Source organism: Rhipicephalus sanguineus, chromosome 1 (genome assembly GCF_013339695.2).
Source record: "Rhipicephalus sanguineus isolate Rsan-2018 chromosome 1, BIME_Rsan_1.4, whole genome shotgun sequence".
NCBI classification, from domain to species: domain Eukaryota; kingdom Metazoa; phylum Arthropoda; class Arachnida; order Ixodida; family Ixodidae; genus Rhipicephalus; species Rhipicephalus sanguineus.
The window spans coordinates 88,127,988-88,139,219 of NC_051176.1; the positions used below are offsets into that span (position 1 = coordinate 88,127,988).

Sequence of the window (11,232 nt, forward strand, 5' to 3'; positions counted from 1 at the left end):
GTGTCTAACTAGGACCTATAGTGTTACGTATGTCCCCTTTTCCGCCCTAGTATGCATACTTTCCTAGGTGAACTTTTGCGAAAGTTTTTGTTCGACGGCGTTCTTTGCTTCCATCCGCCACCTTAGGTAACATGTCCAACATCGCGATGGGCGTACTTCTCCCCTTACGAAAAAGTTCCAGTGTAAGATATATTTTATGCGAAAACAGAGCTTCTCGTAAGTGCCTTTTGCAATTTTGCCATGACTACTGCACTTTAAATATTTTCACGCGTATTAAGCGTGAAACGCTCTCCTCGGCGTCGTAAAATTCGTTTTGAGCAGCACGTGACTAAAAATACGCTTCGTTTTTGACGAGCGCATCGGGCGAGTAAGTGACACGACAGCCGAGGCTCCGGGCGGACAAGTGACGTCCGGTTAATTGGCAGCCCTTATTACAGGAAGCAGTACATGCCGTGCTGCCATCTGGCGGTACTGCTGTACACTACATCCCCCCCACGGTAACCTTTAACAAAACACATGCACCTGCACGAGAACTCATGGTCCGAAAGAAAACAATGTTCACAGGTCAAGTCTTTTCGGCCTGCGGATCCTCCTGCCATACCGCGACCGTGAGACGCGTGGCGTGGAAGCAGAACCCTGAGGTTCCTCTGCAGTGGAGGTGCTTTCCTGAGGCGACGCGGTTTGCTGGTCTTGTGCTGCTTGGTCAGCTCCCGGTGTTGTAGTCAGGCTGATCCGCCACAGGGGTTCCAGGAGGGTTGGCAGTGGGGGTTCCCGTCGTTGGTACCAGGTGCATCCGGTTACGCTGAAGTACGCCCGTCGGAGTCTCCACCACGTAGGAGCGCGGGCGTTGAGCTGGCCCTAAGACGGTTGCTGGGGAGTTGGCATCTCGCACCCAGACCTGTTCTCCCGCCTGAAGAGGCCGCAATGTGTGAACTGCATGTCTTCGGTTGAAGTCTGAGGCTTGGCGCCTCCGGTTGTCTTGGTCACGTTGAGTGATTGTGACCGAAGGAGGCCAGGCTGGCTCCAGCAGGTGCGACGTCTTTGGCAGCCGGGTCTGTAGGCGCCTACCCACGAGCAGCTGAGCAGGACTCGCTCCATTTACCCCAGGTGTGTCTCGGTATGCCAAAAGTGCCAGGTAGGGATCATTCGCCTTCCGCAGCAGGTCTTTGACTGTCCTCACCATCCGTTCCACCTCCCCATTCGACTGTGGAAAATGGGGGCTGCTGGTGACGTGGCAGAAGCCGTAGGACTTGGCGAAGGCGGAGAACTCTTTCGCAGCAAACTGAGGGCCGTTGGTGCGGCGCACCAGTCTCGGAATGCCATGGCGTGCGAAAACGCTCTTGATGGCGTTGATGACCGCAAGCGCTGTGGTTGAACGCAGACTGATGACTTCCGGGAAACGTGACCGGTAATCCACGAGAAGAACAAAGTATTGGCCGTTGAGATGAAAAAGATCGATGCCGACCTTTTCCCAGGGCCGACTTGGAGTGGTTGAGGGCAGCATGGGCTCCGAGCGCTGCACCCTGGTTTCGGCACACGTGTGGCAGTTAGACACCAGTTTTTGTATCTGGTTGTTGATGCCCGGCCACCAGACCGACTCCCGAGCTAAAGCTTTGCATCGGTTGATGCCTTGATACCCATCATGGAGAAGCTTCAGCATGTGGCGCTGAAGGGCAGACGGCACGAGGATGCGGGACCCTTTCAGAAGCAGTCCCTCACAGACGCTGAGGTCTCCTTGGTACTGCCAGTACTTCTTCACATGGAGAGGCAAGTGGGACTGCCGAGGCCAGCCGTTGGCGCAGTACTGCAGCAGCAGGCTGCACTCGGCGTCGTTGGCTTGGGCCTGGCGCAGGTGCTCGAGCTGCGACGAGACGATGTCTGGGAAGGAGCGGACGACCTCTTGGGCAAAGAGCTCTACTTGATTCACCCGGTTGGATGAAGGGGAGTCCAGCGGTGCGCGCGAAAGCGTATCGGCTGTTGCCAGCAGCTTCCCTGGTACGTAGAGTACTTAGTACTGGAAACGCATGAGCTTCAAGCGAAACCGCTGGATCCGTGGTGGCAGCAGGTCAACATCCATGGAACCCAAGAGCGCCACTAGCGGTTGATGGTCCGTCTCGAGGAAGAACTGGGGTCCACGGACGTATTCCTCGAACCTTTGTGCCGCCCAGCTGGCCGCCAAAGCTTCTTTTTCTGTTTGGCTGTACCGGCGTTCCGTGCATGTGAGGGCGCGCGATGCGAAGGCGACGGCTCGACGCTCACCGGACGGCTGTTCTTGGAGAAGTACTGCCCCGAGACCATAGGAGCTGGCGTCAGCTGAGATCGTGGTCTTGTACATCGTGTTGTAGCGAGCCACGCAGAGGTCTGAGCACAGTAGCTTCTTCAGTTCGGAGAAGGCAGACTGCTGCGCCGGTCCCCAAGTCCAGGCAGAGTTCTTGAGCAGCAGTGCTCGGATCGGCGCAGTCACCTCCGAAACATGCGGTAAGAAGCGTCCAATGTGGTTCACGAGGCCTAGCAGGCGACGAACCCCTGCGACATCTTCGGGTAGATGCATGGCTCGGATCGCTGCAACCTTGTCTGGGTCTGGAGAAATTCCTTCCGCGCTGACCACGACGCCAAGGAACTTGACACTCGAAGTCGCAAACGAGCATTTCTTGCGGTTGAGTGTGACTCCTGCCTTTGCTAGCCGGTCCATGAGTTGTCGGAGACGGCGGTCATGCTCGGAGCGTGTCTTCCCAAAGACGAGGATGTCGTCAATCATGTACACCACACCCGCTTGGCCTTCGAGGATCCGGGACATCTGCCGCTGGAAGTATTCCGGTGCAGACGTGATCCCAAACGGCAGCCGGAGAAAACAATAGCGTCCAAACGGGGTTATAAATGTGGTCAATTCTTGGGACTCGGGGGACAGCTTGACCTGGTGGAAGCTTGACGTGGCGTCTAACTTGGAGAAAACTGTAGCCTCTCCAAGCAATCCGAGGCATTGTTCCACTGTAGGGAGCACGTGACGCTCTCGAAGAATCACCTTATTGAGGCGAGTCAAGTCCACGCACAGCCGATAGCCGCCCGAGACCTTGGGGACGACAACCAGCCCAGCACACCAGTCAGTGGGTGTGTCCACTCGACGAATCATGCCCTCCGCTTCTAGCTTGTCTAGCTCAGTCTTGACGACATCGCGAAGAGGGAGTGGAATGCGCCGGGGTACGCTCAACGAGAAAGGCGTAGCATTGGGTTGCAGCCTGATAGTGTAGGCTTCGGGGAGCGTCCCAAGTCCTCGGAAGAGACTGGGATCGAAACAAAAGTCACCCGTGGGCTGTGAAGTCCTCGCGACTTCATCGACAAACGTGCAGACGCCCAAGGCTTGAATTGCTGGGAAGCCTAGCAGCGGGACCGTCTTGGTTGCTAGGACGTAGAGAAGCTGCTTGGTTGACTTTACGTGCCACGACAGGGTAGCAACGTAAGTGCCTATGATCAGCAGGATGTTGTTGCCTGGGCCTTTCAGCTCGCTCTTGGGGTCTTGAAGCTTCGACGGGACGCCGGAAAACGTACTGGGTACAACTGAAACTTCGGCGCCGGAATCCACCTTGAAGGAAAGTGGGCGCCCATCGACGAGTACCTCGACGAACTTCGCGTTCGGGCGCTCTCCCGCAACTGCATGCAACTCGATGGAGCTGGCCAAAGGCTTCCATGTGTGCTTCCCGTTTACACGCTTCTTTTTGCGGCACACGCTTTCGAAATGGCCATTCTTGCGACAATAGTTGCATGACGCACTGCGAGCGGGACAGTCGGCGCGAGGGTGTGACGCTCGTCCGCAGAATGGGCACAGCTGTTGCGTTGTCTTATCAGCTGGCGCTTGCTTTCCCTTGCGAAGGCGAGCGGCGTCGACGGCGAACGAAGATGCCTCTGCCGAGTCACGAGCTCTGCGCTCGTTACTTGCGTCTTCGTGCTGACGAACGTACGTCAGCGCTTCTTGTAGCGTCATTTTCGGGTTCCGACAGAGCTTGTCCGAGAGTTCGCGGTCGAGCAAGCCCACGAGAAAACGGTCTCGGACGAGCCGCTCTTCGACTTCGGGCGACGGATAGTTGCAGGACTTGACCATTGTCCGGAGCGCCGTAAAAAATGCGTCGGCCGTTTCACCTGGTTGCTGCGTACGGCGGTGAAACCGCGCTGACTCGTACAGCTCGTTCGGCGGGTGCACGAAGTGGTCGGTGAAAGCCTTTTTCACGGCGGCGACGTCTTTCATATCCGCCTCGCCTAGCGTGGTCGACGCGAGGACAACCCTGGCTTGCGGGCCCATACAGTAAAGCATGGAGCGCACTTGTACCTCTGCCGGCGCGACGTAAAGTCCGGTAGCGAACGAGAAGTCCTCGAACTGCAGCAGCCATGTTGGCCATGAGCTGGGGTTGTCGAAGTCGAACGGCGACGGTGGACGCAGCTGGGCCATGCCTTGCAAGAACGGAGCGGCCGACAACCCGGCGGAGCCCTCAACACCGGTAGTCGTCATGGCAGAGCAGCGGCGGCGGCGGCGACGGGGCCGTGTCACGAGGATGCAAGCACGGGATCAGCGAAGATGAATCCCGCCCACTTCTGACACCATGTCGAGCGCATCGGGCGAGTAAGTGACACTGCAGCCGAGGATCCGGGCGGATAAGTGACGTCCGGTTTATTGGCAGCCCTTATTACAGGAAGCAGTACATGCCGTGCTGCCATCTGGCGGTACTCTTGTACACTACAGTTTTCCTCCATCCAAGCGTGACACGGGTCGAGAAAGCCAACATTCGCTTTCTCTTACGCCTGATGCAGGATTTTATGCGTGAGAACCGGAAAACTCACGCTTAGGAAACAACCGCGCCGTCGATCGTGGTTCTCCTCGTCACGCGCATATGTATCCTGATACGTATCCCGAGGGGTGCCGTACGACGTGGTCGTTACTCACTTCTGATTTGATGCTGTGACTAGCGCTTCCTTTCACTTTATTTTCCTTTTTTTTCATGCGAAAGCCTTGAAAGTTCGTGGTCGCTTTAGAATATAATTTTGGCGGGAATACGGGGTTAGATCCGTTGGAGCCATTGGCTTAGCAGGCACTTTGCGCGTTGTGTCTGCGTGCCTTGCAAGTGTATAGCCTACTGTGCGGAGTGCTCGCTTTCTGATGGTAAAAGGAGGCGAAGAAGGAACAACTTGACCAGTAATTTCACATGAATCGCTCAGTATGGTTCATGTTGTACAGGGGTACACACGGGTACACAAAAAGGGTGGCTCTCTACTTGATCTTGTATTTTTGAGTCCATCACTGGCTGAACAAAAGTACACTTGTGAAATGATGGAGGGTACTTCAGATCACAGTATGGTGATTCTTCAGCTATTAGGCATGCTTTATGAAGTGCGAGCCACAAAGTCTGTACTGGTACCCAATTACTCTAGTGCTGATGATGTTTCAATTCTGGATTTCTTTGACGTTGACTATGAAGATTTTAAGCGCATTGCTGTGTGTGATAGTTCAACGGTTGATGATGCGTGAGAAAGGTTTAAAGAAACGGTACGCACACTAATAAAACGATACATACCTGACCGAAAAAAAGGTTCAAAGAATGAATCCATGGATTTCGCAAAAAATTATTCACATGAAGCGTGATATAAGGCGCATACGGGCAAAACGAAAAAATAGTAAACAAAGTCTGAGATCGGCTGACATCACGACGCTCTCTTTGTTGTTCAAAGCAGAGTTGGCTGACGCAAAGAAGCGATACATGAATGAATCTTTAACGCTGTTTATAAAAACAGCACCGCAGAAATTCTGGCGATATTTACCGAAAGAAAAATCCAATGTTGTGTATTTAACTAACGAACCGGCACTGTTACCGAGAGTTTTGAATTAGCCTGTACTTTTAATGATTATTTCGAATCGGTTTTTACGAACGATGATGGTATATTGCCGGAATGCAGCTTAGGTTGTCCTGCCTCGCCAATAACTGATATTGTGGTTACTCGGGAAGGAATTTGTAACCTTCTTCTAAATCTTGATGAAAAGAAATCAACTGGCTTAGATGACACTCGAATGTCTTTTAAAAGGGTATGCTGAATGGTGCTCTTATTATCTCACTGATATATTTAACAAATCTTTGCGTGACGGAGAGGTTCCTAATGACTGCAAATGTGCTAAGGTCATACCAATTCATAAAGGAGGTACTAAAGACTGCGTAAACAACTACAGGCTTGTGTCTTTGACAGGCACGTGTTGTAAAACACTGGAGCATGTTCTTATTAAGCAATTAACAGAGTTTCTCGAAGAGCACAAACTAATGGGACATGGTTTCAGGCAAGGTTTCTCGACAGTGGCAGTTCTTACCAAGGTAACACATTTCATTAATGAAATCTTAGATGACACAGGGCAAGTTGACATTACTTTTCTTGATTTCAGAAAAGCCTTCGACAAAATGTCACATCCAAAATTGCTGCATAAACTTAGCACGATCCTGCAGAATGATGAGCTCATATATTGGATAACGGCTTATTTGACAAACAGATAGCAAGTGGCTTGCATTAAAGGCACAATTAGTACGAGACGTTCGGTAGGTTCAGGAGTTTCGCAGGGCTCTGTCATAGGGCCACTACTGTCCTTACTGTATCATAATGATATGAACAGCGGCTTCTCGCCTGATGCTTTAATTAAGCGCTATGCGGACGACACAGTCATCTACTCAAAGGTAGAATCGAACTACGACCAAGAAAACTTAATGAACATCTGGGCATCATAGGCTCTTCGTGCAAAAATGGCAAATGGAGTCGAACGCAAGCAAAACAATTTTTATGCCGATTGCAAGAAAAACCAAGCCTCTCTTATTTCGTTACGTCATACATGACAAACCGCTCTGCTGTGTGTCAGAATATAAATAGCTGGATGTTTACGTCACAGATGGCTTGAACTGGAACCGCCATATAGACTATATCTGTGATAAGTCACAAAAAAAGCTTTGGATGCTTCGTCGGAGGCTTGATGACGCGACACCTGAAGTAAAACGTATAACACATAAAACCACAGTACTTCCGTTGCTGGAATATGCATGCCCGATATGGAAGCCATATACGCATTGCTAACGTGAACGGATTCAAAATGGAGCCTTAAGATATATTTTTAGTTCCTACCGTACAACGCAGTCCGTAACAAGCCTAAGAACAAGGGCTCATATTCTTACATTGCCCGAAAGAATGAATATCAACAGCATGAAATTCTTTCTTCAGATGGTCAATGGCATTTACAAAACAGAGATGACAAAAGTTTTCACTCTAGAGACGTCGCATTCGCAGACAAAGCACACATCCGCTATTGACACATGGAACAAGTTACGGAATGACGTTGTACTGTGTAACAATGTTAAAGATTCCGAAGGTGCATTGTTGAAATAAATGTATTTTTTCTCTTTTTTTTTGAATGCCGGTTTCAAATGTTGAAGTGAGCTGTGAAAAGGTACTCACTTGCTCACCTGTGTTCTGCTGAGTTTGCTGCAATGTGCGCATTGAATGTTGTATTTTTTTTTGCATTTCTTTTGCCTTCTTTGTATCAAATTGTGACATTTCCTTCCACTTTTGCATTGAGTTTTCAAATTCGTGTACTTGTGCCCGGTTGAGCAACTCCTGTTTGGCATGTACGCTAGCAGTATGAATAATTAAAAATAAATAAATAAATAAATCGACCTTCATGGTGTGCCGCGCGCTATAAGTGCAAGAGCATCGAGTGACTGCTCAGAGTTCTTGCTCGACACGGCGTAGCTTATTCGAACTACTCTATTCCGGCAGGATGGTGTGCTTACCGTGGGCACTCGCTTGCCATGCATGGTCGCCTGGAATATCTAGGTAAGCAAATTATTTCCTGATGTTCTTGCTCATTATATGTGATAAAGCTATTTTCCGAAGAACGACGTATTCAGTGTATTGTGCAGATCTTCCTACTGACCTCCGAGCTTCGCATCTGTCAGATCAAGTTCTCAATGTGCAGTGCTCACGGATTTATACGCGAAACCTTAGGACTAACTAATGCATGTACAGTACTGACGGATTGAAATAGGACACTCGGAGCGCATGACCGCGTCATAGAACCAAGGTGTTGCATTGTGGTATAAAGCGAGGGGGAGAACATCTACGCAGCAGGATTGCTCCTTCCGCTCGCCAATGAGCCGGCCTTTAGTTCACCACGCTGAGAGTGTGGCGCTGGAAAGCTTGCGTGCTTTCATATGCCGACCGAAATGGCTTGCCGGTGTGCACCTCCTATATTGCGGCACGAGCAAAGGACGCCCTCGTTACACGCGCTTTGATGATGCGGCAGGAATGCTGTGCAAGACTACGGGATTGCGCCTTACAGCGTGCATGTAAGGAGTCCATTTTGCCAATATTTAAGTGCAGGGCCCGCTATCTTCACGGTTATGAATCGCAGTGAGAAAGCGCGGGGAAATAAAATAATGTCCGCGTTTTTCCCGCTTCCTTCGCCCATGTTCAACGCCCAATCTGCATCGTGTTGCAAGCAGCGGCCGACGTAGCGTCAACGAACGCATGTTAGGCGCAATCGCTTAGCTGAATCCTGTGTCTTACTTGCATGGCATGCGTTCCGCATCGCCAAAGCGCGTGTAACGAGAGCTTTCTCTGCTCGCGCCGCAATATAGGACGTGCGCACCGGCGAGCAATTTCGGTTGGCATACGAAAGAGCGCAAGCCTTGCAGCGCCACGCTGGCAGTGTGGTGAACTAGAGGCCGACTAGTTGACGACCGGAAGGAGCAAACCTGCAGCGTAGATGTTCTCCCCCTCGCTCTATGCCACAATACAACACCTTGGTTCCATGAGCACCCACGAGTGGCGCTGCATATACCGGCGGTGTCCTATTTCAATCAGTGAGTACTGTACTTCCGTTCCCAGCGTCTTCGGTTCGTGTCGTAGCGGCGTCATTTTGGCTAGAACACTTGCATCACAGCGAACATTAACTTTAGCGGCCAAATAGGCAGCGACATGAAGCAGTTATATTGAGCAATTGCTTATAGAAGCCGTTATAGTAAAGAACGTGATGTGGCGTTTCAATCCGTGAGTATATTGCAGATTCCATTTTACTCGGATTGTGCGGTCGACCCGGAAAGATGACGAGAAATTCTATGAGGAACACACCGTGGTATTTGTCAGCAGAAAACTCGCGATTCGTGAGCAGGAGCCCAGCGCGTCGCAGACAGAGTGTGCGTGCCTCATATGGGGAATACTGAATATCTAGCTGTATCACACTTCGTGGTCCAGGCAGAAGATTGAACTCTTCCGTGGCTGCATTTTGTCGTCGCCGACGAACGCGCTGCAACCTAAGCAGGGGAGGGGGGAGGGCACGGGGGAACGAGTTAAGTCACGTGCGCGTCATGACATTGAGCACTTTTTCTTTTTTCTACGAACGCGCAGCAGTAACTATGCTGCCCACGATGCTCAAATCAACCAATGACCGTGAATTTGGGTGTAAGGCGCGGTCATTTGAGTATATGGCATCATTTGTAGAAAGAAGAGGCAACGATTCCTAGCTGACTAAGAATTAATTGTAAATTCCAGGCCGCGTGATGCGCTTTAATGTTTGGCTCGCGTGTTTTCAGGAGCCTCTACTGCCGATCGACAGCGTTTTCTGACCATGCTGAAAAAATGTTGTAGGGCCCCTTTAAGGCGATGGCCCAGAAATCCTTTGAGGTGTCACTGCACACGCTCAAATCCTGTCGACCACACAGTGATGTCTTTTCATCAACCACTTTTTGTATTTTGAAATAGAATTATGTGCAACTGCATAAATAAACTGATGGTGAGTTATCTCGCGCAGCAGTGATAATTTTGCCACGTGTCACCGTGATGTACGTAATTTTAACTGCTTACAGATATATTACAAGATAACAGTTACAACTAAGAGGAAACTATCGTTACGCAGTAGTGGCCGAGCAGTCAAGGCGATGCACTAGAAATCCCCGCTCAGGTTAAAATCCTGTCGACTGCGCATGAATGTCATTTCATGAACCACTTTTCGCATTTTTAGATAGAAATACGTGTAATTTAATAGACAAATTTCTCATCAATTCTCTAGCGCGACAGTGATAATTTTGCCACGTGTCACTGTGAGAAACGGTCGATAGATTCCTTCTAATATATTGCAAAACAGCTGCTACAACTAAAGGGAAACTGTCGTAACGCAGTCGTGGCCGAGCGGTTAAGGCGAGGGACTAGAAATCCATTGGGGTCTTCCCGCACAGGTTCGAATCCTGTCGTCTGCGCAGGGATGTCTTTTCATCAAGCAGTTTTTGTATTTTTAGATAGAATTACGTGTAACTGAATGAATAATTTGTTCTTTTATTATTTAGCGCAATGGTGATAATTTTGCAACGTGTCACTGTGAGATAGGGCAGATCGATTCCTTACAGATATATTGCAAGACAGCAGTTAGAACTACAGTGAAACTATCGTGTCGCAGTCGTGGCCGAGCGGCAGGCACCAAACATGCGGCATCAAAGGACGTACCATCAAGACCAACATACACATAAAGAGATCGATTCTGGAATGCTGTGACGCGTTGAGGGAGCGAGTCGCAATTCTCCAACTTGATTTGGAGAAGGCTTTTGATTGTGTTGCTCATAGTATTCTAAGAGCCATTCTAGAGCATATAAACGTCGGGTCCATAATTTCTGACGGGGTAGCCATGGCGTACCAGAACGGCACTACTAAGCTCATAATCAACAAGTCACTGGGGGCCCCCATCAGCATACGACGTTCCGTGCGTCAGTGCTGCCCAGCCAGCCCACTTTTGTTCTGTATTTATCTAGAGTGTCTGTGTTTGGCTGTGATTGAGAACAAATGTATTCAATGATTTACAATGCACGCGACAGAAGTCAAACTCCTAGCCTATGCTGATGACGTAGCCGTGTGCTGCAAAGACAAGCAGAGTGTTTTGCAAACGATAAATGTTGTTAAAAACTTCGGTGAAATCACAGGCAGTAGAGTGTACTGGAGCAAGTGCCTTGGTATTTGGCATGGGGAATGGCCTGAAAGCCCTGCTATATTTGCCAATGTCAAGTGGTTGACAGTGCCAGCAAGGTACTTAGGCGCACCGCTTCAAGCTCACAAACAAAGTGACGAATACTGGCAGGGCGAGCATAGAACTGCTAAAGAGAAGGCTGAAGCTTGGAAAGCTAAGCATTTTCAGTATTTGCCATGGCTCGGACTACTGAAACTTGTTTTTCG

At 50.1% G+C, this 11,232-nt stretch overlaps 2 protein-coding genes and 1 non-coding gene across 3 annotated transcripts; 1 reads left to right on the plus strand and 2 right to left on the minus strand.

Annotated features, from left to right (window-relative positions):
* Nucleotides 1-703: 703 nt before the first annotated feature.
* Nucleotides 704-1,504, minus strand: LOC119405971 (uncharacterized protein K02A2.6-like). Its single transcript, XM_037672828.1, has one exon. It carries the CDS (start codon nucleotides 1,502-1,504, stop codon nucleotides 704-706), a length of 801 nt encoding a protein of 266 aa, XP_037528756.1.
* Nucleotides 1,505-2,008: 504 nt separating this feature from the next.
* LOC119406054 (uncharacterized) lies at nucleotides 2,009-4,501 on the minus strand. Its single transcript, XM_037672939.1, has one exon. The coding sequence runs from the start codon at nucleotides 4,499-4,501 to the stop codon at nucleotides 2,009-2,011; it is 2,493 nt and encodes an 830-aa protein (XP_037528867.1).
* A 5,685-nt stretch (nucleotides 4,502-10,186) lies between these two features.
* On the plus strand, nucleotides 10,187-10,268 carry Trnas-aga (transfer RNA serine (anticodon AGA)). The gene has a single exon. It is a non-coding gene; the product is annotated as a tRNA-Ser (tRNA).
* Nucleotides 10,269-11,232: the final 964 nt, after the last annotated feature.

Bases quoted from the DNA above. Each gene is read 5' to 3' on its own strand.
- LOC119405971 (XM_037672828.1), bottom strand. From the start codon at position 1,504: ATGCTGCCCTCAACCACTCCAAGTCGGCCCTGGGAAAAGGTCGGCATC.
- LOC119406054 (XM_037672939.1), bottom strand. From the start codon at position 4,501: ATGACGACTACCGGTGTTGAGGGCTCCGCCGGGTTGTCGGCCGCTCCG.